At 42.2% G+C, this 25,822-nt stretch overlaps 1 protein-coding gene and 1 long non-coding RNA gene across 5 annotated transcripts in view; both read right to left on the bottom strand.

Moving 5' to 3' along the window:
• The window catches only part of LOC120318012, a 121,673-nt gene that overhangs the window by 16,547 nt on the left and 79,304 nt on the right, over positions 1 to 25,822 (bottom strand). The window contains exon 1 of one of the 4 annotated variants that reach the window (XR_005559388.1): positions 4,967 to 12,346. The exons of the other annotated variants lie outside the window; for them this stretch is intronic. This is a non-coding gene — a long non-coding RNA (uncharacterized LOC120318012). Of the gene's footprint in view, positions 1 to 4,966; positions 12,347 to 25,822 lie in introns of those variants that run through there. 4 annotated transcript variants of the gene reach the window in all.
• On the bottom strand, positions 2,452 to 4,755 carry DIO3 (iodothyronine deiodinase 3). The gene has a single exon (XM_039365167.1). The coding sequence runs from the start codon at positions 4,044 to 4,046 to the stop codon at positions 3,189 to 3,191; it is 858 nt and encodes a 285-aa protein (XP_039221101.1). The 5' UTR covers positions 4,047 to 4,755; the 3' UTR covers positions 2,452 to 3,188.

Genomic DNA, 25,822 nt, shown 5'->3' with positions numbered 1-25,822 from the left:
TATCCCAAGAAAACCCAACTCTTCTCCAATTTTGGGTAATTTATTCAAAGCATGGGCTACACTAAGTGAACAATCTCCCAAGAAAGCACTTTCTACAGGTAACCAGCATGTTACAAAGAGGCAAAATGTTGGAAGTGGCATCACAGTCCTAGCCCCAAATCTTTTGTACTTGCAATGCTACATTTTTCCCTTTTTCATCCCTTGCTCCCATGGACACTGCTGAGTAAACCACTTGTGAATTGTTGCCAAGAAAATGAAAGGGAAGTGCCCATGTAATTCCCAGGAGCTGAGCTTGATTCCAGGAAGATTTCACCTCAACCTTTTTCAGGCTACAACCCGATTTTTGAAATGGTTAGCCAGCAATCGTATGAGAATTCAGGGTGACTCAAAAGCCACATAACCTACCACTATGTTTAGAAATGTGAGTTTTGGATTATAGTTTACATGTTCAAACACTGCAGTTCTGTTGGTGGTCTGACTGTATTTGACTGGTATTCTTTATTATATAAGGTCTAACTATACAATAATTACAAATAATACATAAATTAGCACTTGGGTTTGAGTAATACCTCTTTGCTCAATTCAAGTAAACAAAGTACTCTGAAGATAATAGTGAAACAAGTACTGATAATAGCTCTTAGCTCAGCTGTAAGCAGTTGACTGTCCAGATTTATTAAGGTCATGTTGCTTGGACTAAAGCAGTTTTTTAAATGGGATATGGAAAATTATGGTAAAGCAGGCAAATTTCTGACATTAATAAAACTAATAATGATCAGAACTGACATAAGAAACCTAAAAAAGCTACTAGGTATTTTTAAAGATTTTGTGCAATCCTTTGTGGGGGCAACAGGTAAGAACATCAGATTTTTTAAAAATTGTTTCCCGCTTTCTAAAATACTTTAGTAACTGCTGACCATCCCTGTATGTGCAATGTGAGCTAAGAAACATACTGTGCAATTCCCTGCTGCAATACAACATATTATTGTTACTTGAAAATGCATGCCAACATTTGAAGTTATGGGACATATGATTGGAGGAGACCTATCCAAACCATAGCTGTGCAGGCAAAGGGTTGTAACAGAAAAATCGTATAAGCAGTGCAACCGCTCCTAAATGAGATTGGAAATATCCTTTCCTATCGCTTGGCATCAATTCTCTTCCACAAGTCAGTTAAGCCAACCGCCTTTTCACAACACTTTTACTCATTTTTTTTTTTCTTCAAAGATTACTCATGGTTAGTACCAGAAATCTGTGGAGCAGGTAACTGTTCATCTTTAACCACAAAGGACAATATGCTGATAAGGTGTGATGTAACCAAAGCCTCAAGGATTACCGGATGTTTGTAGTTCTTTTCTGGGAGAGGAGAGGGGTGTGTGAAAATAGCCCACAGATATTTAGAGGCATTGTCTGGGAATCCAACTATTCCTTTTGCTCAGCCCACCCAGCAAGTTAAAATGATTTACAGGTCACAATCCTTTCCCTTAACAAATGCACCCAACGCTGGTGTGTATCGGGATATTTGTGGCTCTTTCTTTACATGTCTATATATTCAGTATAGGACAACAGCAGCAAACCTTTGTTTCAAATGCCTTAAGAATAAACAACTTTTACAGAAGAGAGGCAATTTTTAGACTTGCAATCCCAACCTGTGTGTTGCATGATAAGTGGGCTTCAAATGCACAGCGATTGCAGAATTCTAGTTGCATAAATTTTCCTTGAATGGGGAGGGAGAAAGTTTTGGGGACCCTATTTCATTTTTAAGTCCCTGCAGACTTCATATAACAGTAGAGTCTCATAATATAAACCATTATTTGGTTTAAGTGATTTGTGACTCATTGTTTATGACGCAGGGTGCTGCGCGTAAACCCAGCAACTTCTGCTTAAGAAACTATGGTTAAAACAAACAATGGTTTAGTACAATGGGCAAACCCTTAAAAGCTCATGTCACAAAATACAGTTGTCTCTCCCACATTCAGAGGTGATGCCAAGTATTTTGTTTTCTGAGGTGGATAAACCTGCATATTTCCCAATCGGGGGCTGGCAGTTAAATCTTCAGAAGTGCTGATAGGACAAACCTTCCATCTTATCAGAAGGCAAACAGATCCCCCAGTTGCGTCCCCAACAAAAGGCAATGATAGAACACTGTCCCCTTTACATCCATCTAGGCATCTTCTCCTTTGCTTATAAGTGGCTTCTGATCACTCATTTGGGAGCAACTTCCCCAAATCAAAGGTCCGATCCACCCTGGAAAATGTTCCTCAGAGTTCTTTTACAAGTGGCCAGCAGTCCACAAGAAATATACAATAGTTTAAACCTTATTTTCTCAAGGTGGGTCCTCCCCTGCCATTTCTCCCAACAGGTTGGGATCCTCAATAAACCAAGTAAGCTGCGGCATCTCTGGAGCCTTATCTCCTCCCCTTTTCAGTTAGAAAGATCCAAGTGAGGCATACGTTATTCAATCATCTTTATTAATAATGTTATAAAAAGCTCATAAAAAACAGGTATTTTACAAAAAAGAGAAAAGAAGCTCAACATACCACCAGCTCAGAGATCACATAAATAGACTTGTGGGGTGTTTTTGTGTTTTTTTTGTTTTTGTTTTGCTTTTCCTCAAAAACGAAAACTGGCAATTCTGCCATCTCCCAATTTCAGACTCGGTTTCCTGGCGTTCCAAAACCATTTCGAAACCGGTCATCATAAAGAAACGCCAGAACTTCCAGCCAAGGTTTTTGCTAGGACAGCAGAGGGAAAAATAGAGAGAACACACACCGCTTGGGCACGCGAAACTTCTCTCCACCAGACCCACGTGCACGACAGAAGACCGTTCCCATCGGAAACACCCGCGCACACGTACACCCGAAGCCCGCACGTGCACGCACACGCTCAGAAACAGGCTCTCAAAAAAAACAAAACAAAAAAAAAACAGCAAACGCGTTCCCCCCCCCTCCCCACGCAAGAGAGATCTGTTCGTTCTCACGCCCGCAATAAGGAAAAGAAGGGAAACAAAACTGCACGTGGAAATGGATGTCAATAACAAATGCTCGGCAAATCAACATGATTTGAATAATGTCTCGCATGAAAACTCACACAGAGCCTCTCGGGAGTTACGGAAAGGGGCGGGAAAGGAAAGCGAAGGAGTTCGAGCTCCCTCTTCCTTCCCGTTCCCTCCCTCCGCCGGGGATTCTTCCTTACACCTGGACTACCACGGTGCTGGGCCCGGCTCGGAGGCTGTTCTTGTAGTGGTCGAGCCAGCGCCTGAGTTCGGAGATCTTGTAGCCTTCGGGGCCCCGGCCGCCCTGGTACATCACCTTCCGCTCCTGGATAATGTACAGGCGCTCGAAGTACGCCCCGTAGGCGGCGCTCGAGCCGTTGTCCATGGTGTCCACGGCCAGCGGGCAGCCCGGCGCGCCTTCCTTCATCAGCTGAGCCGCGTGCAGCCGGTCCTGCAAGCACTGGTGCTTGGGGATGTCGTAGGCGGCGTCCGAGCTGACCCAGCCGTCGGAAGGGTGCGCCTCCTCGATGTACACCAGCAAGAAGTCGGCGATGTCCACGAAGCGCGTGGCCAGGCGCTCGAAGGCGCGCAGGCGCGCCATGAAGGGGGGTCAGGTGCAGCTGCCGAAGTTGAGGATCAGCGGTCTCTTGCCCCGGGCGTAGTCCAGGATGCGCTGCCGCGTGCGCCCGTCCAGCTGGACGACCTCCGGGTTGGGCGCCGTCGCGCCGACGTGCGCCGCCTTGAAAAAGTCCAGTTTCTGCCCGTGCCACACCGCTTTGAGCGACTCCAACGTGAACATGCGGTTCGAGTCGGAGACGCAGAGCGGAGGGTCGTCCGGCGGGCAGGTCCCCTCGCTCGAGTCGCCGTCTTCTGCCGCCAACTCTTGCTCCTCACCGAGGGTCGCCGCCGCGGTCAGCATGAGTTTCTTCCGGATGCAGAGAAAATCCAGGAGCCAGAGCATCACAGCGGTCAGGAGGAAGCGGGGCAGGAGGAGCACGCAGGCGGCCACCTGGCTGAGCGCTTGCAAGGTCTGGGCGCCCACGGAGTGTAGCATCGCCGCGGCAGGAGTAGCAGCTCCGCCGAGCGCCCACGCTGTGGTCCCGAGCCTCCCGCTCGCCTCCCCCGACGCCGCTCACTCCCACCGCTCCTCTGGGCGCCTCAACTGATGAGATCCCGCTTCTCCTTAAACCCATTTTATAGTCGGGGATTTAAATGAAAAAGTGACTCCACCTCCGGCCGGAACCCGCCTCCTTTGGAACCTGAGCCCGGGGATTACCTACCCCTCCACTCCAATGACCTAAAAATATACTGGCCAAGAGAAGGGGAAGGAGAGGCAGGGGGACGGAGGGGGGGAGTGGACCGAGGGAACGCGCAAGCGAGCCAGCCCCAACCCGGTTTGGAAGTGTGGGGGACGTGCCACGGCGCAGGGAACGGCCGCTCTCAGGCCAGGCAGCTTTAGGGCATGTCCGGGTCTTTTCCCGAGCAGGTCGGGCGTGCCGAGAATAAGAGACGCAACAGGCGCCCTTCTCTCCTCCTCCTCCAACATTGCTCACTCGGGTGTAAACGTGGGGAGCGAGCGAGGGTAATCAATGAAACGCTTGGGACGAGGACTGGCTCCCGCGCCGACCACTACCGGATCCCCCTCCCAAGCATCCTCGGGCAAGTAGTCACCCCTTTCTTGCCTCTTCTCTTTTCCCGGTCTCTCCCCCCCCCCCCCCGTGCACGTGGATGGAAAGCGAGACCGAAGTGAAATTCTTCCAAAGAGTTCCTCCTCCTCCCCCCCCCCCCGTGCACGCAAACGCCCCGGAAAGCGAAACTCTTCCAGCGAGCAGCATCGCCAAACTTTGTGTGAAGTCTCGGAAGAACCGACTCGATCCCCACCTTCCTTCCCGTCAAGGGTTGCCTCCGCCCGCCCGTTCCCCCGCTTTGCCAGCGGAGAGGCGCGAGAAGAGGTGGCTAGTTAGTTAAAAGTACCTGCTCGGTCTTTCTTCGCTTGGGAAATGGGTGCCTTTCCTTTTCGCCTTCGGGCTCTGGTACGTCGTCCACGTGGTCGGGAAGGAAAGCCGGCCTTATCCGGAGACAAAGGAGTTAATAATGCCTTGGTTCGTGATCTCGTCTCGGAGCTACCTCGCTGGTTAAACCTGTTGACCGCGGCGAAATCGATGGCGAGAGTTAAATGCGCAAGATAAGTTTTGCTTCCCGCAGCAGCCACTAGGGGTAGCTGTTGGCCGAAGGGTGAAATCGGTAGACCTGAACCCTCCGCGTGTCTCTTAACACCGTTTCTAACAGACTTGGGGATATTAGCAGCACAAGAAACTAAAGATGTTCACTAATTCCATCCCAAAGGGCATAAAGTCCAATATGGTATATAAACTGGAACGAATACATCGGTCTTAAATTATGGGTCCTTAAACAGCTTTAGGATTCATTTGTTACACAGGCACATTGCGTACAAGCACATCATTTCCCCCTACATTAGAAGTCTTTCTGTTTCAAGGGGGCTCTGTTTATTCTGGGTCTTAAGCCGAAGTCTTTCCCTTCACCTGCTAACTTATGTCTTTTAACAGGAGATGCCTTCGGTAAACTATTAACAAAACTAAGATCTCTCATGCCATCATCAACAAATTAACCTTATGCAACAGAACTTTCACTTTGTGGTTTTACTCTGTAGAAAGCTTTGAAAATGATTTAGAAGCATGCTTTGAACCATGCACAAGTACAGCAACTCCCTGCTGTTTATTAAAGGAGCCACCCTTTTTCAAGCTTCTGTGCAAGCCTGAAAAAATGAGCTGGTGCTTTAAAGGTTTTCTTAATGTTAATGAATAGAGTCCTTAAAGCAGCAGCAACTTTTTAAGGCTCCGGCAGAAACCTTTAAAACGGGTGTCCAACCTTGGTAACTTGTAAGACTTGTGGGCTTAAAGTTAAAGCATGGCTGGCTGAGGAATTATGGGAGTTGAAGTCCACAAGTCTTAAAGTTGCCAAAGTTGGACACCCCTGCTTTAAAATATCAGACTGCTTTTATGGTATAAGAGAGGTCTTGTGTTTGGGTATGTTTGAATCATGTCTTCTAATATCTTTCAAACAGTGTTGGCCCTGTTATGCAAAATAGATTTTGGGTAGTGTTATACTATATATTGGATTTAACATCCATCTGTTGTGTAATAAAATAAACCAACCAAAAAAAGAACCAATCATGAATGGAGAAGCTTCATGCTTTTATAATAATTTGGTGGCTATTAAATGTTGAGAGAGAATGTTAAGTCTACTTTCTGGACCAATTCTAGTTCCTGGGTAGTTATCAAGGATAGTCCCTTATAGAGTGCATGGCAGTAATCCAAATGGGAAGTGATCAAGGTCTGGTTAAATGACCAAAAGCCATACAATTTGAATTTGTAGCCATAGGCGGCATTTCTGGGTTCACTACCAGCTCTGGAGGTAAGAATATGGATGGCCAGTGGATGGCAGCAAAGCAGTTCAGAAAAACATTTTTGTATTTAAACAATTTATATAGCTGCCCATCTTATTTAGCATAATCTTGAGTATAATCTTATGAACAAAAATAAAAGCATAAAAATCAGCATAAAACTCATCAGATGAAAAGAGGTTGTGTGGGTTTTTAATTTCAGTTTTAATTTGGGAATTTTTCCAGTAACCCTAGAAAAGGACACATTTCCATATTTTTAAATAGGGGATAAAGTAGATTTCAGTAGTGCTCTCCAGATGTTTGGCTACAGCTGACTTACCCTCTAGTGATTAGTTATGCTGGGAAGCCTGAGAAGTGAAGTTCAGAATATCTGAAAGGTGTGAGATTACCTATCCTTGATCTAAAGATCCCAGAAATAAAAACAAAAGCAAAAAAAGAACAAAAAACCAAAAATCTGCACATTGGGAAAGGCTACCTGATAGATGTAAAGTAAATTAAAACTTCCAAAGCTGGAGGTTTTAGTTTATTCTAAACCAGCCAACCAGGTTCCTAGATCCTGGAGATCAGTGAACACTTGTACATTATTGAGCACCTGGCTTTGAAGGCTATTGATGACAAGAGGGCCAATAAGTACAACAAAGGAGAGTGAATATGTTCAAGGGAATAGAACAGTATTTCTCAACCTGGCCACTTTAAGATAAGTAGTCCTCAACCCCCAGAATTCCTTTTTAAGGCTCCTCCTATTTTCCCCACAACAGCAACCCTGTGAAATGAGTTGGGCTCTCATGGCTAAGATGGGAGTAGAACTAGAACTCACAGCCTTTTTAGCCTTAAACATCAGATCGAACTGGCTCTCCTTGTAGCTAGGGAATTCTGGGAGTTAGGAGTCCACCCATCTTAAAGACGCCAAGATTGGAAAACCCTGAAAGTAGGGTTTTTAAGGTTTTATAGTTTAGAAAAAAAGAGTTGAGCAAGAAATCATGACATAGCTACAAGCAATTATAGTATGGTATTAATATCAAGAAAGATATTAGGTAAGGAGATGTTTTGCCCTGTACTTTTCATAATACTAGGACCCTAAACCACCAAGGAAATGGAATGGTGGGAAACTCAGGATAGACAAAAGGAAGTTTTGTCTATCCTGAATTTGAGCAGGGGGCTGGACTAGAAGACCTCCAAGGTCCCTTCCAGCTCTATTCTATTCCAAATGCTCTTAAGAAGTGCTGCTTCATACAGCACATATTTCAATTATGGAATTTGCTATTTCAAGAGGTGGTAGCGGCCACCATCTTAGGAACTTTTAAAGGGGGGGGAAGGATTAAACATGTTCATGACAATTGCTCCTGGAATGGCTTATAGTTGTGACATCAGTACATTATCTCTAGTATTGTGAGAAGATCCCACTTTCTACTAATCATTGAAGAAGAGAATGCCAGGAGATTGCTCTAATCTGCTTGTGGACTTTCCAGAAACATTTTATTGGCCACTTTAGGAAGATAAAGCTGGCCTGGATCATCTATGGAAAAATCCGATACTTAACTATGCACTTTGTGAAGACAAGGAACTTTTCCCTGTTACCTTTCTCCACAACTTACTGTACTTTATGCACCTCTGTTATGTCCTTCAAATTTGGAACTTTCATTATAAATGAACTTGATGTTCTTTGGTGTTCAATGGTTTGTCCCTTGATTGTTGGTATTGTATTTTTAAACTCTGGTTGTTTTGCTCTTACTAATCTGTCTTACATTTGTAACTTTATTGTGTTTATTCTCAAATACCAACCCTGAGCAACAGGAATTAGTTTTTTTTCTGAATATGTATTGGGTCTCTTTAGTGCAGGTACTGCTGCATCATACATAAATTTACTGTTTCTACCCTTAAAACCATTCATACATCCATGTTTCTTATTCTAGAAGTAGATTGGAAAGAGCATAGTACATATACTGTAAAGTATTTGTGGTTATGACCTCGTCACTTGATCCTAATTCCTTAACAACAAATGGTTGTTTGTGCTATATTTTGGAATTTTACATTGAATTGAGCAATGAGAAATGGAACGTGCCCATAACAGAATTTCAGCCTTGGAAGAAATTTCAGTCACTGCTCTTACCAAGCCTATGGATCAAAAACGATTGAGCCTCAATTACTTAAGCAGTATTTATGCATGCTTAACTTGCTTTTTGGGTTTTTATGGAAATGCTCCTACATAAACTTGCTATAAGAGTTTACTGATATTTCAGGTCAGCCTTGACTTCTTGGATTTTTGTGCAAAGTTGAATCCTAAACTTGGCTATATTGTTGAAGTCTAAATCTGATTCATATTTAATGTCAAGCATTTAGGAAAAATGGCATGAAAACCCCAAAGCCAAGCATTTTCTGGCCTCTTCATCCATCCCCAAACATACTAGATTATCCAAATGCCTTGTGGGACATATAAGTTATAGTGGGATAGGTTTTGATATCCAAACATTGAATAGCATAACATCTGTTTTTACTTTTGGCACTTATAAAATCAAACAAATCTGAAGTGAAGGCATGCTGAAAATGTATATAATGTACAGTCTCTCACACACTGATAATGTTACATAGCACTCAATGAGTCCTATATTGCTCCACAGAGAATAAATTAGTAATCCTTGCTGGAACATACTGTTACAATAAAAGAAAAAAAAATACTTTTGAGAGGTAGAGATGATGGTTCCTCTTTTGTAGGACTAGGGTCAATTAAAACTCTTACAAAGGGGGCAGCCCTCTTAGAAATGCTCACAACTCAGATTTTTTGCCAGTTTAGCAAGCCTGTCTGTTTTGAACATTTAAAGCAAGTACATTGGCATTCTTCCATCTCAAACTTCTAATCACATAATTTTTCCAGACTCCCCTGCCCCCATTAGATTGGAGTGAACTGCTGATACAGTTATATTACTGGGGAAGCCATGACTCTCTCATTGTGGTTAGATTTCAGTTACTCTTATTCCTGGCTGTTAGTCATTTTACCTAGAATCAATAAAAAGTACAATTTTGGAAGGTCACAAGTTTTTTTTTAAAAAAATTCTGGTTAAGCTCTGGAAAAACTCTTGCCATTGATTTAGGTGTGTGATTGTCTTCCATGCACTGCAAACGAAGAACTCTCCAAAATACAATTCTAACAACAACACTTTAGAACAAGGGTTTCCAACCTTTTTGTATCATGGATCCCTTTGAGAGTCTGTGAAACCTATAGACCAGAAGCCATAAATAATGTGGTTGCTTACATTCATTATTGAAAAACAAGTTACATTTCACTTAGAGGTTAGTGAAAATAAGATTGTATATTTTCCCCAATTCCTGGGGAAAGAACCCCAGCTTTAAAAGATATTGTTTTGTCCTGTCAGCTACATCTTGTGACAGTGATTGATTATGTTCCATCAAGTCATTTTAAACTCTTAGAGACCACATAGATTTTCTGCATGATGATCTATAGTACAAAAATAGTAATTGTTAGCTTTATGAATTAAAAATTCTTTCCATCTATTTTCCAATACTGTAGTTAACAATGTACTTGCATTTTTTCTTCAGGTTATCACTACATGAGTTCAGCGTTGTTCTATTGTTTAATTGATAACTAAACTTCCACATCAGCTCAGTCTTATTATTCATTAAATTACAGTATGTCTCCATGGGCCATCTGAGCCTATCTGGGAAGATGATTAGCACACAGGAGAGTTTAATACTGATAAACACAACATTGCTTTCTCAGCATTTTTGGATTTAACAGGAACAACCAATTCCTGTGAATGCTTAAAATATAAGTAAAAACAGTTCAATGATTCTCAATTCATTTTGTCCTTGCTTTGTGCAATAATTATTGAGACTGTAGGACTGGAGGATGGTCTGGAGGTAATGTTTGAAATCTGTTGAAGGGTGAGATTTATGGCCTTATGCCAATTAAATTGTAATTTAAATTAGTTTATTTTTCCTACTGTTTTTAGTCATAAGATAAAGATATTCTGATACCTGTGCATTTTTGTAAAAGTTCTGTTCTGCAGGTTCCGCCCACTTCTACCTTCTATGGCCTTACACACTCTGAGCATATGTGCTTTGTATTGTGAAGGGCTTTCTGGAAGGTAGGATAACTCACCTGTGAGGGGGTTGAACCCTCTTTTAAAGACTTATTCCTACCTAAATATTGAAATAAAACAAATTACTGTCTCTAGTTTATATGACATGTTAGAATAGGTTATGTTGATCTATTAATTTCAGTTTGGGGTGGATTTGTTTTTGTTTGTTTATTTGCACTGCAAAGATTTGGATATATTTTCTCACTAATTCTCTATTACCAAAGAGCCAAGAAACTGCAAGCAATTAAATGCGTTGCCATTTATTACTCAGCATCTGACTGGTTCCATTTTGTCTTCTCTTATAGCACATTCTTTCTGATCTACACTGGTAAAACCCATCCATTAATGTTTCTTGAGTACACATTTCTATTTCTATATAGGTTGTTAATTGCTGATAACTTTATGGATCTTCAGATAAAAGTCTATGACAAAGTGATGATGTTATTTCCAGGCTTTTATTGTGTGGTTAGCCTGCCTTCAGTGCTGGGCGAGACATAACTTCATTGCAGACAAGAATGAAGACATAGACATAGATAAGATTTCCATTATTGCAGTACATAGAAATCAAAGTCTCTATGAGGAATTGTGCTCCAAGGTTTAAATACTAGGTTTTTCCCTCTAGCTCAGGGGTGTCAAACTGCCAGCCCACAGGCCGGATGTGTCATGCCGAAACCGCGCCCACCCCATTGCTGACAATGGAAAAAAGTCACGATACATTGCGACAACATCACATGACATTGTGAGTTTGACACCTCTGCTCTAGCCCTTCCAACTCACTGGATACTTGCCTGTTCTCTTAATGGCCTTGGAACACCTCATCTACCAGGCCTTCCAACAGTGCACTTATCGCCACTGTAGCTGACCTCATTCACCTTGCCCCCTGCTATTAAATGAGCCTTTTGCTGAATTTTCTTTCATTGTGCAGAAAAGAGCAATCTGTGCTTGTAAAAATTCTTGACTTTGGAAAGTTCAGTAATTAATTTTAATTACATGCATGTAAAAAATGAACTATCCAAACCGGGCAGGTTCAGAGCCTCTTCACATGTAACTTAGAAAAGCCATGCAGAAATCTTTGATGTAAATAAAACCAAGTCAAATGCTACATACAAGTGAAGAATTACATAATTCTTCATTCCTATATATACAATATATAAATTCAAGCATGGATTTATCCAGACTCTTCATACTTAAAAGTTACATGAAATTGGTCTACTCTAAAAGTTCCACCCAATTGTATCTTTATTTGGATTTTAATTGAAAACTATTGTTATCCAATCTTGGATAAACAGATGGAATTCAAATATGAAGAGATGTTGAATTGATCCCAGAGAAATCTGATGCCTATCATTTAATATGAAGACAATTTCATATTTTTGTTTGCTGAAATAAAAAAAGCAAAATGTGAGGAAACTGCATGGAATGGGAGTTAAACCAGAGCTCAGTTTCTTTTGTACTAAATGTTAAGATGAAGTCTGTATGAAAAAATAATAAATATTAAATAAGGCAAGGTGTCAATTTCTCAGAATTGGATTCTTCTGAAGAGTTTTGTAATGATTAGCTAACAGAATAAATTCTAATATCCCGCAGTATTTTTTTTGTCAGTGATATCATGGAGACACACTAACAGTACATAACATTCAGTCTGTTGCAATATTGATTTAATAATATCAGCCACTGCAGTGCCAAGCAAAGCAGCTGTCACTTTTCAGCAAGATAATCATTGCCAGTTGCAGACATAGAAAAGAAAATTCTAATTAAATGTCTGCTTTGAAATGCAATGCAATGCTAACCAGGTTCTCACAAAAATGGTCGCGGGCAAGTGCGGCAATTCTTTTTAAGAATTAGGGCAGGGGTCTTCAAACATGGCCCTTTTATGACTCATGGACTTCAACTCCCAGAATTCCTCAGCCAGCATGCCTAGCTGAGGAATTCTGGGAGTTGAAGTCCATGAGTCATAAAAGGGCCGAGATTAAAGATCTCTGAATTAGGGGATTCACAGTATTAGTTTGTTTATATGTGTCAATGAAATTAGCTTAAGTGCTGTTTAATGCTTAACATTTAAAGAATGTGCACCCTTATGCTTTTTAACTGGCTTCTACAGATGGTGATCTAGTTGATTTCTGTATTAATATATTTCATAGGTATTTAAACTTGTACCTAATTCATGTATCAAACTCATTCAACCATCTAGTCTCTAGCATATGATCATTTTGGATCTTCCGCTTATCCTGACAGATCTTGTCCTTCCTTGCTCTTATCTGAATCCTTAATCCAGCTTTTCCCAAATTGGTACCCTGGACGTGTGAGCAAAGCAGTTTTCCCAAGGTTCTGTCCTTCAACAGACAGAATAAAGGAGTTTTCTCTGGTTAAACAAGCTAGGAATGATGAGACTTGGAAGTCCAACACATCTGGAGGATAAAAGATTGAGTATGGCTAATATTTAGTTTGCTCTTTTGACTATGTTCCCTATTTTTAAAAAATTAATCATCTTCTCCATTGACCAATTTCTTTTAGTATGTATTTTCTTTTTTCCAGTTCATCTCATTGTCCTTTTATTTTTTCTCTGACCCGCTTTTAATCTTTTCAAGTATGTGATCTTCATTTGGTTCTTCACTATATTTATCTCTTCAATTGTCTCCTGGATATTTTTTTAAAGTTTTGATCAAATGTATGCAAATCAAAATTATTGGCAAGGAGGATTTTCAACTTTTGCCAACTCTAGGCAATTCTTTTGGGAATATCAATCTTCGTTTTCCTGCAGAATATTATTGTTGTTATTAGTTGCAAAGTCAAGTCCGACCCATTGCGACCCCATGGACAATGTTCCTCCAGGCCTTCCTGTCCTCTACCATCTTCTGGAGTCCATTTAAGCTCACGCCTACTGCTTCAGAGACTCCATCCAGCCACCCCATTCTCTGTTGTCCCATTCTTCTATTGCCCTCAATCTTTCCCAGCATTAGGCTCTTCTCCAGTGAGTCCTTCCTTCTCATTAGGTGGCCAAAGTACTTGGTTTCAACTTCAGGATCTAGCCTTCTAAAGAGCAGTCAGGGTTGATCTCCTCTAGGACTGACCGGTTTGATCGCCTTGCAGTCCAGGGGATTCACAGGAGTCTTCTCCAGCACCATAGTTCAAAGGCCTCAATTCTTTTGTGCTCAGCCTTTCTTATGCTCCAACTTTCACAGCCATACATTGCAACTGGGAAAACCATGGCCTGGACTATACGCACTTTTGTTAGCAGGGTGATGTCTCTGTTTTGGTATTCCTACAGAATACCAAAACTAATAGCGCCATTGCTATTGCTCTCTGCAATTTGGAATTCCATAACACAGTGGAATCATATTGGGGTCCTCATGTCTAACTCATCCTTGCCTGATCACCCCAGCCAGCACTTCGATGGTTGAGGATAAGAGAGGGTGTATTTTGATAATTTGATAGGTTACTATTCTGCTTTTTTTTGTCTTATCTTTTGCTTATTTCTTATTCTTTCTGCTCCTCATTTTGTTCTATATTTGTATATTGTGAAAACTCAATAAGTTTATATATTTAATTCTCTTAATTGCTTAATGGTTTATTACTTTAGTAATCAAAGAGAGAAGCAACCTAGAAGTAAGGAGAAATTTCCTAACAGTTAGAACAATTAATCAGTGGAACAACCTGCCTCCAGAAGCTATGAATGCTCTAACACTGGAAGTTTTTAAAAAGAGACTGGACAGCCATTTGTTGAAATGGTATAGGGTTTCCTGCCTGAGCAGGGGGTTGGACTATATAACCCCACCACCACTACCACCTCCACCTTCTCCTCCTCCTCATTATTATTATTATTTACCCAAGCTTTCCCCAGACCTTTTATTTTTGTAATGAGAAATATATTGGAATAAATAAATCCCAGATTCTGATAGGCATGTTTTTGAAAATTAAATTACAAAAATGACGCTAAATAGTATGCAATTTTTCCCTTTATTTTATTCCAAACTGCTTTGGAAGACCAAGAGTTCAATCTATACCAGACATACAGAACATTAGGAGAGGCAATTTAGTTCCCACTGAAATTTCCCTCAAAAATGTTGTTATAATAGCATCTAATCGATAAAAAAACCACTGACACTATTTTTTTTTTTGAAAAAATGCTAGCCTCTGTGTAGGGATAGTCATTGCTCAACTGGAAGAGTAAAATGTAATTGAAGTCCTTCTTAAAATGTTGTCTGACCTGGGTCAACTTCTCCTAAGTTTATTTTTGCCTAAAACAACTAAAAGGAACACTGTTTTATATTAAACACACCCCGTACTATGACTCTTGTGTTCAAACAGTTAAAAAGGTTGGATTATGCTTTGGTGTGAACTTGGAAGACTTCTGGTTTTCCATTCTGATTCTTTGGTATCATTTAGTAGATATTTTCTTACATATGTTAATGGTTTTACTGTACAAGAATTGCATGGTTCTTATTTTTTATTCTGCATTCTCTTACAAATGATCATTAACAACTATATGCTGATGTATTCTATTTATTTTTCTGTTAAATAATCTTAGTGAATCCTCTCTATTATGTATTCCCATGACCTTTCAGACTAATTAAAAACATTAGAATGCCTAATTTTTCTACATTTTTTTGGTCAGAGGTATGCTTTACTGTAAGTGTTATTTTTATTTTTCAGATGTGTGACTATTATGTCATTGTATCTTTTCTGTTTCGATTGCCTCTCATCTTTATTCTAAAGAGTTTGGATAGATATCCAGTCTCCCCCCCCCACTCCCAAATATTTTTAGTGCAGTTTCTGCCTATACATATATGAGAATTGAGGAATCTGTGATCTTCTAGAATGATCAGTGTTTCTCAAGTTTGGCATGTTGACATTCTGGGGATTTCAACTGCCAGACTGTTATAGTCTCTGAACAACATCTCCTAGTATTTCTTCCTATTTACCCTGTTGATAAGGTCAATAGGGAAGTCATATTGTCAATATCTGCAGGGCAATAGGCTTTTCATGCCTCATCCTAAATCATTCAAATTTTATCATTATTTAATTCCAAGAGTTGTTTAAATATTATTTTAAGTCTAAGTCTCTCAACTGAAAGAGCCAATTCTATAAAAGAGTTGTATTCCAAGATAACACATAGTTTTGCTCAATTTGTGCTTTCCCATTAAAATGCCACTTTGATGGAAATGCTTAATAAAAAGTAGAGAGAGCACTTGAACTTTTGTTCTAAGGCTTACATTAATTTTTCAGACTTCTACCTACCTGTCTCTCCCTCTCTCTGAGAAATATAACTAGAAGGGCCAACATAAGTAATTTTTCAGCTCCTTTCTATGTTCAGCTCATATTTTAAGTATAATTCTAACAAATTAGAATTAAGTGGGTATTATTATATATTCTTTCTTGTTGTATTTTTTTTTTCAGTCCAGCTCAGTTTTCTTGGCTATCCTGTTACAGGGAAGAATAGACTTGTGTTGGCATTGGAATATTTGCCATATTTTCCCATGCTGTCAGATTTGTCTTTCTGGTTATAGCTGCATTAACTTGGAATTAGATTGTGAACAAAAATATTAGGTTCAAGATTAAAAACAATTATCTTTTTTTCCCATTTGTTTGAGGGTTTTCAACACACACGTTTACCATTGAGAATAGACAAATCTGCCAATTTAAATTTTTCTCAGATTTGCATTTTTAAAAGTTTGCATTAAAATGTGCATTATTTGGGTGCATAGTTCTCCAAACATGTGTGTTTCAGTTCACTATTTCCCTAATGTAGACAGTATTTGGAAACAATTTTATTTAATATGATGCATTTTGTACATTATTTTTCCGAATACTGTATTGTATATCAATACTACCTTAAAAATGGTAAATTGCAAGAGAACTGTATTTTTTCAGTATCATCTAAATGTACTAGATTAGGGTTGGACACAGATAACTTTACATATAAAATTTACTCATTTCTCCCCATCTTTATTTCAAGTTGCAATGTTAAGCTATCTTTATGAATTTATTTATTTTAAAATATTTATATTCTAATGTCATAATGTATTCTCAAGGTGGCATATGATCTAATGCTAAAATACAAGGCACTGATGACAACAAAAGGTAAACAATGTTCACATTAAAAACAATCACAGATCAGAGCACCAGAAAAATGAAATTCACAAAACTCAGCATACGCTGAACATATCCAAAGTAAGGCCAAGTAGAAGTGGTGGCGCTTCATTGAAAATAAGGCCAACTTCCCAATATTTAATAATTCTCTCCTTCCCTCCCTCCCTGTTTTACAAGCAAAGATGAAGAATAACCTTTCCATAGAAAAATAAAGATATGCTAGCCTGAGAAACTGAAAAAAAAAATTCTGGAAGAAAGCACTGGCACAGCATTTCTGCATTGTTTGCAGTCCATGAAGTCATTAAGAGTTAAGCTTGACATGAAACAGATTTTACTCACACTAAGTATAGATTGAAGACAATGGGATTAACACCCAAGCCAATGAATACTGAGACTGAGTTAAACCATAAATTTGAATAATCCTATATAGTCAAAGGGTTGGGGTTAGGATATTAAAATAACATGAACAATGTCTATATAGACACTGGAAGTTAAACCACACCTGTTCTAACCTACACAACCGTAGCCTCTTCCAAAAATCCTACAAGTTCTGTCACTATTGTTTGAGAATTAAAAGGGCTCCTTTCTGCTAGTCATTTCTTCTGCATTTAGTGGGAGAGTTCTGTTTTACATATAAATGGTACACATACAAACATCTTGGCTTTCTTTAAAGGGAAAAGATGTTTATTCTTTTTGTATCAGCTCAGCATAATGCTATAAAACCCAATCTTGCTCATAATTAAATTCCCACAGTCAGAATTTATTTAGCCTTTTATTTGCTCATAACTTTCACTTCTTCCTCTTCCTCCTTTTTTTTAATATTCAGTGCCAGATTCTGGGAAAGATAATCCAGTTGATTAGATCATGCCTGTTTAAGCCTGACCCAATCAGTAATTGTACATTTACATATACCTAGTTAAACATGTTTTTTAAAAAATGTTTCTCCAGTCTGTTTATCCCTATGGTAACTCAGTGGGTATAGCCTAACCTTGGTTAGTTCAATGTGGAAACAGTGGCAGGCAAGCCCCTCCCACAAGAGTAAATGGTAGAGGGAGGAATGTTTAACGAAGAGAAGGACAAGGGGGGACATGATAGCAGTATTCCAATATCTCAGGGGCTGCCATAAAGAAGAGGGAATCAAGCTATTATCCAAAACACCTGAAGGCAGGACAAGAAGCAATGGGTGGAAACTAATCAAGGAGAGAAGCAACCTAGAACTACGGAGAAACTTCCTGACAGAATAATTAATCAGTGGAACAGCCTGCCTCCAGAAGCAGTAAATGCTCCAACACTGGAAGTTTTTAAGAAGAGACTGGACAGCCATTTGTCCGAAATGGTGTAGGGTTTCCTGCCTGAGCAGGGGGTTGGACTAGATGACCTCCAAGGTCCCTTCCAACTTTACTATATTATTATTATTATTATTATTATTATTATTATTATTATTATTATTATTATTATTATTTTCTTGTCTGCTATCAGATGTAACTCAACTCAGGAAGTATTTCAACTGTTCTCACAGAAACAGCTAAAACAGTGGCTGCAGATAAAACACATTCTACTACATCGTAACAGCCTTTAACAATCAATATTTTCTCAAATGGGTTGAATGCAGCTCCCATCAACACCAGCTAAGAAAAATATGCTTTTTATGAGGCTCCTTCAAGGCAATATGGTCCAGTTTAATAAAAAGACGTTCCAAAGTTCAAAACCCAATATTTCCCTGGATTTTTATTCTCTGGGTTATTTTTTCTAGCTTGGTGTTTCTTATCTTTAGGACTAGAGGTTGATGAGAAATTTAGGAGATGTAATTGTAACATATCTGTAAGGCACCAACTCGGAGACTGAAGAGTTTAACACACATTTGTCAGGGACTAAATTATCCATAAATAGCAATAGCACTTAGACTTATAGTGCTTTACAGCCCTCTCTAAACGGTTTACAGAGTCAGCATATTGCCCCAACAATCTGAGTCCTCATTGTACTGATCTTGGAAGGATGGAAGGCTGAGTCAACCTTAAGCCAGTGAAGATCAAATTCCTGGCTATGGGCAGAGTTGGCCTGCAATACTGTATTTTAACTACTACGCCACCAAGGCTCTTCGACCCATGCATGTGAAGTTTGTGGTGCATTCATAGTTAGTTAAACTGTTAAAGCACATGGAACAAAGAGGAAATAAAAGAGTATCGGTATCTCATTTGTGTTCCACAGGACACATTCATGCTTGCATGACTTCTCCACTGACTTCAGAAACATGTGTGAGGGAAGAGCTCAGAGACTATATTAGTAGCAACATGCAGACTGGTAGGGTTCCTTAGAAAGCAAAAGGAGAAACTTCTTGGAACTGAATGGAAACTGTTGAGTCCTTGGCGGGAAGCAGACACGAGAAGCAGTTGAAGTTCTCAGTTTCCTTTATTCAGCGTTCAGCTTACAAGTAGATGGCTTCAGAAGCTCCCAAAACCTCCCAGCTTCTTATATAGACGCTTCCCGGGTAAATGTGATACTTTTCCCGCGCCAGCACCCGCGCATGCGCACGGCGCTGGCGACAGCCTGTCTGGTCCCGGGCAGCTTTGCACCTGCCCGGGACTGCCTGCAAACGCCCGAGCCGTTTGCAAGGCTCGGGACATAACACCCCTTTCCCCCGGGCTAAAACTACTACCAACATATAATCATTTATTTTATGCAGTGTTCTGCTTCTCAGTGCTCCTATCGTTACCTGGCTTTTGTTTAGCCATCAATGTTATGTAATCCTCTAAGTATTTAGGAGACTTCTTTGCTCTCTGTGACCTTCTCAGCTCTGGGTTACTAGCATGAGTTCCCTGACTGGAGGGAGATGTGAGCCTGTTCTCCTTATTTTGCCTTGGTGCCTTCCAAGGACTGTGCCCCAATGCCTGGCCTGCTTGCTTGCCCACCGGGCTCGTCAGGCCAGGGCTTCTGTCACTTTGTGACCTGGTTGACCTGCCTAGCTGTAGACCCTCGGGCCCCTTGAAGTGATAGCCACTGCTGGGCGTCTCTGTTGAACCTCCTAGGTCCGTCCAAGACCTGTCAGGAGGCTGACCATTCCCTGAACCCCGTTCTGTGTCCGGGCTTGTGTGGGTTTCTGTACTTTCCCAAAACTCAGTTACTCCCTGATTTGGGCTAGAGGTGTTGTAGTCGGGACTTGGTTCCTCAACCACCTCCCTGTATGTTTGACCCCCTGTAGGATTTGGGGTAAGGTCAGGCCAACCTTGGGGATTGTGTGCCAGCTCTCTTGCGGGGAATGATTTGTTGGGATGCCCCCGGGTATCCTCCGTGACTGGAGTGCTGTGTGATGTGTGTGGAAAGTGAGTATGCCCCCGGGGTGACTCCCTGGCTGGAGTAGGCGTGGATGCCTGGTAGTTAGGTAGGCTCATAGAATTCTTGTTCGGAGCTCTCGCGGAACCCTGGGATGGGCCGTTTGTGGCTCCATCAGTGGAGATGGGCAGCAGCTCGTGCCCTTCCCTTTGCTCCAAAGGGTCCCCCTCCCCCCCTGGAAAAGACCCAGGAGTCTCATCTGAAAAGTCCCGCCTAGGGCGGAGTTGGTCGATGTGCCGACGCAGGACATGACCGTTGTCCAGGGCTACCTCGTAGGAGAGAGGACCTGTGACCCTGGAAATAGAAGCGGGGACCCATGTATGACCAGGCCCGTAATTGCGAGTCCAAACCGGGGCACCCACAAGTAGTTGTCTCGGTGCCCTAGGATGTGAGGTAGATGAAGGCAGTCTGTCCGGATGCAACCGGTCAAGTTTAGTAGTAAGTTGACGCCCCCAGCGAAGTTCAGCTGGGCTTCTCCCTGTAGAAGTGGACGGTGTGGTGCGATAAGAAAGGAGAAAGTCAGCCAACCTGTGCTGCCAGTCCCCGTAGGTGAGTCTTTTCAAGGCGTCCTTTGTGATGCGCACCATACGTTCAGCCATACCGTTGGTGGACGGGTGGAAGGGTGCAGACGTGGCATGACGAATCATGTTAGCCTGTAAGAAAGCTTGGAATTCGGAGGAAGTGAATTGAGGGCCGTTGTCAGACACGATGACATCTGGAAGCCCGTGTGCAGCAAAAATCCCCCTCAGTACCTGAATAGTCTTTGCAGTGGTGGTGGAAGAGACAGGTACAACCTCAAGCCATTTTGAATGGCTGTCAACAAGGACCAAGAAGAACTGGCCCTGAAAGGGCCCAGCGTAGTCAATGTGCACCCTAGACCATGGGGACTGCGTTTCCTCCCATTTATGCACGGGAGCTTGGAGCATCTCTGGGCGAGATCGTTGGCACAGGTGGCAAGCATGCACCTTAGCCTCAATATCCTTATCTAAAGCAGGCCACCACAAGTGGCTGCGTGCAAGAGCCTTCATACGAACAATGCCAGGATGACCCTCGTGGAGGGATTCTAAGACCCTAGTCCTCATTGAGGTGGGAATGACAACTCTGTTTCCCCAAAGCAGACAACCCTGAGAAAGGGACAACTCGTTTCTTTTGGACCAGAAACTCTGAAACTCAGGACTAGGGCAGTGCTCAGGCCAACCGGACAAAACCCAGGAACGGACACGTGAAAGTGTGTGATCTGTACCTGTTTCAGCGGCAACATCCCTGGCACAAAGAGGGAGCTCGGGCAAGGCTTGAATTGATAGAATGTTGACAGCTGGCGCAGGGTCAGCTTCTACTACTGGCAGAGGCAATCTACTGAGGCCATCAGCATGGCCCATTTCTTTCCCAGGCTTGTGGAGTAAAGAAAAATCATATGCAGACAGAAAAATAGACCACCTAAGCATTCTAGGGGAAATGATTTGGGGAGTCTGCTTACATGTGGTAAACAGTCCCAGCAGAGGCTTATGGTCAGTAAAGACCGTGAAATGCCTGCCATATAGAAAATCGTGGAATTTTTTAATTCCAGCAACAACAGTCAGAGCCTCCCTGTCTATCTGAGCGTAGTTGCGCTCAGCAGGAGACAATGTTCTGGAGTAATATGCAACAGGAACCTGAGTTCCATCAGACCTGAGGTGGCTCAGGACAGCTCCTACCCCGTAAGGGGACGCATCACATGCGATGCACACAGGAAGAGATTCGTTGAAATGTGCAAGTACACTGTTAGAAGTGAGCAAGGCCTTGACTTTGTTAAAGCAAGCCTCATGTGTTTGTGACCACTGCCACACTGCTTGTTTGTCTAGTAGCCTGTGAAGAGGCTCAGCTACACTAGCTTTATATGGAAGAAAAGAATTGTAGAAATTCAGGAGGCCCAGGAAGGCCTGAAGTTCGGCCTTGGACTTTGGCCTAGGTGCTTCTAAAATAGCTGTTAGTTTGGATTCAGCAGGGTGAATCCCAGCAGCATCAATTTTGAACCCCAGAAATTCAGTAGAAGGCACCCCAATCTGGCATTTGTCTTTTTTGAGCTTGAGGCCTGACTTCCTGAATCTTAACAGAACAGCCCTTAGCCTTTCAGCTAGAATGTGTGTGGAGTCTCCTGCAATTAAGACATCATCAAAGTAGGGGCAAACCCCCGGTATGCCCCGTAGTGTGTTTTCCATTACGCTTTGGAAAATCCCAGGAGCGACATTCACTCCAAACTGTAGCCTTTTTACCTTAAAGGCTCCCCTGTGGGTCACAATAGTCTGAGCTATAGCAGCATCATCATCAACAGGCAGCTGTTGATACGCTTGAGCTAGGTCAAGCTTTGCAAAAACGCGCCCCCCCTTGAGGGAGGCCAGAATATGACTGACCACAGGAACAGGATAGGCATGTTGCTGCAATGCCTTATTCAGAGTGCATTTGTAGTCAGCACAAATGCGAATGTCCCCATTTGCCTTTAGAGGCGTGACAATGGGGGTCTCCCAAGGACTGGAATCAACAGGTTCTAGGATTCCCTGTTGAATCAGTTTGTCTAACTCAGTGTCAATTTTACTCTTTAAAGCAAAAGGGACCCTTCTTGCTTTAATTCTAATGGGAGTGACAGTGGGGTCTAGCTTTAAGGACACAGGGGGTCCTTTGAATGTGCCCAGCTGGGGGCTGAAAACATCTGCAAATTCTTTGCAGACTTCCTGTAGGTCGAGTGTTTGTAAACTGTTGAGTCCTGTGACGTGTATCCCCAGGGCCTCAAACCAATCGAGTCCTATGAGACTCGTTCGTTCACCCCCTACTACTAATAAGTCTAGTGGACCTTCAAAACTCTTGTATTGCACGTTAAGGGTGGCCTCCCCCTTAACACACACTCTTGAATTTTGAAAATCTGTTAACACAATGTCAGAAGGCCTTAACTTGGCCTGAGTTCCACTACCGGAACAAATCTTCCTAAATGTATGCAAGGAGATAATTGAAAAGGCAGACCCTGTGTCTAGTTCCATAGATAATGGAACCCCTTGTAGCTTCACCTTGAGTGACAGCTTTTTCTTAATGGGCTTGTGTGTGCCTGTCCTAAGGATGCTTCTTCGCGAAGCGCAAAAACCTACCCTATTCTGGCTGGGGAATCTGGTACCTTTCAGGCGCAGTTCTTCCTGAGGTTGTACCTTTCGTCGGCCCAGACACACAGCTGCAATGTGTCCTTGTTTGCCGCATGCCCGGCAGGTAGCGGAGCGGAACTTGCAGTCGGTTCTCCTGTGGCGACCTCCACAGCCGATGCACTTGAGCGGAGCTGAAGAGCTTCCCTTCTGTTTTTCTTCCGTCGTGGGGTGGAGACGGTCGACTTCCTCGTCCGGATCCTCCTCGGAGTTTCTTTGGACGTCTTCCTGGTGCACGGATGCAACCTCTGGACTGTTTCTGATCGGCCGCATGTTCTTGACAGCGCCGCCTGCTGCTTCTTCTGCGGTGACTTCCCTTAAGGCATCTTGGTAGGACAATTCTTCTTTAGCGAAAAGTCTCTGTTGTAGATCTCGATGCCTTAACCCGCACACGAATCGGTCCCTCAGTCGTTCTTCGAGGTCTTTGAACTCGCAGTGCTTGGCGGCCTTCCGTAATGCGGCGATGAATTCTTTGGCCGACTCACCGGGCCGTTGATCCCTCTGCTCGAAGGTGTGGCGCCATGCGATGACGGACATCTTGGGGTGGAAGTGCTCCTTCAGTAGCTTCTTCAGATCTGCGTAGCTGACAGACTCTACTGGAACAGGTGCTGCAAGGTTTTCTGCGATGTCGAAGGCGTCTTGACCGCAAACACAAAGCAGGGTGGCAGCCTTCAAGCTCTCTTCCCTCACTTGGTTTGCCTTGAAGTAGTTCTCCACCCTGGCTACGTATGACTCCCACCGCTCTGGATGTGAGACGTCAAATTCCGAAAGCCTTCCGATTTTCGCCATCTTCAGAAGACGGGTCTATCAGCCAGCCTACCCCCGAATGCGCACTGGATTGGCGGGTAGCTGCCGAGTCGACGCCGTTCCGCCGCTCAGGACTCACTTGGGTAAGCTTACACTTCTTCCTTTCCAGGCGGTGTAAGGCATCCCACCTCGTCGCCAGTGTTGAGTCCTTGGCGGGAAGCAGACACGAGAAGCAGTTGAAGTTCTCAGTTTCCTTTATTCAGCATTCAGCTTACAAGTAGATGGCTTCAGCAGCTCCCAAAACCTCCCAGCTTCTTATATAGACGCTTCCCGGGTAAATGTGTTACTTTTCCCGCGCCAGCACCCGCGCATGCGCATGGCGCTGGCGACAGCCTATCTGGTCCCGGGCAGCTTTGCACCTGCCCGGGACTGCCTGCAAACGCCTGAGCCGTTTGCAAGGCTCGGGACATAACAGAAACACCCAAGGTTTGCAGAATGACAAACTCCCCCTCCCCCTCTCCCTAAAAACAATCCAGTGAGGACTGGGTAAGGACTAGCCAGAGAAAATGAAAACCAAAAACCTGGATGGGCATGTTTAGAACCAATGGAATTGCAATTGCAGAGAAGCAGCTTCTGATTGACATTAAGAGATAACTTTTCATTGGTAATATTTATTTGACAATGAAATAATGGATTTTTTATTGTCAGGATCTAAGCAGGAAATAGACAGGTTTCTATGATGGATATTATGACATCCTTTATATTGCACAGACTAGGTGACCTCAAAATCTAATTGCAGCTGTCAGTTCTATAGGGCAAATAGCCAGGAAGATGAAGTCACTTTACTCACAAATAAAGCTTTGTTACTTGTGAATCAGAAAATTTCCAAGCTTGAGACAAATCAGCCCAGAGGAAGTCTGAGAAAACATCAGACTTGATATATTTTTCCTTTTCTTTGTTGGAGTTTCTGTTCTTTACTAGCAATTCAATTGGGGACATTTCTTTTGCATTGGCCATTCAAAGCTAAAGGCTGCCTTTTGTCCGGAGCTTTTATTAGAGGCTCAATTTTTTTTTTTACAGACTGACCTTAGGCACTTAGCCCTGACTTAGCAGAACTCAGTCCCAGCTTTGCAATCTTGTTTAATAAATCTGTACAAATTTTTCTGATCTTTGGTGTTGATGCCTTGATTTTAGGATGAGGCATTGTTAACCAATATATCCTTTGGATGTTAATAATGTTAATAATAAAAAGTAGACAATTCCTCTATAATCTTTTGTCCTGACGATAACAGCCTAGAATTTAAAAAAATGTATATATTTGAAGAATTGGAACTTTTATACATATAGTAATATAATAGCGTATATTTGTGCCCTGTGGACATAAGTCCATTAGGGACAATACTGAGAACAAACTTTCAATTCCTTAACCTGAAATCCCTCAACAGTCTCAAGTCTCTGTTTTCCTATTTGCTCTTCCATTAAAAGCATTGACTGACTCCTTAAATAATTTCCATCTTATGTATGGTCTGCTTGGATCTCAGTGATATCTTAATTTATGGCAGATGATATCCCAGCTTTCTAAACTTTCTAATTTTTTCCCAGGGTCACAATTGAAAAAGCAACAGACTTATAAAGAACAAAGAGCAGCTGTTCAAAATGTCCCTAACTAGTATCAGTATTTCTCAAACTTGACAACTGTAAGACTTGTGGATTTTAACTCCCAGAAATCCCCAGCCATCAGTCCACATGCCTTAAAGTTGCCATGTTTGAGAAATACTGCATTAGATAATATTTAATTACAAGCATGATGACACAAATATTTTAATGTTACTCAGGCATATCGATTTTCACCTGTTAGTTGGCAAGCATTTTGCAACTTGGTAATTACAGCACAAATTTTTATCTAGTACATCACAGGGGCACCCATGCATAAAAAACAGGTGGAGCTTTGACCACGGCCATTACTTTGATCATGCCC

Source organism: Crotalus tigris, unplaced genomic scaffold, assembly GCF_016545835.1.
Source record: "Crotalus tigris isolate CLP2741 ecotype Arizona unplaced genomic scaffold, ASM1654583v1 scf7180000019969.279234, whole genome shotgun sequence".
Classification (NCBI taxonomy): domain Eukaryota; kingdom Metazoa; phylum Chordata; class Lepidosauria; order Squamata; family Viperidae; genus Crotalus; species Crotalus tigris.
Note: the sequence above shows the minus strand (reverse complement) of the source record. Positions and strands in the feature narration are given on the sequence as shown.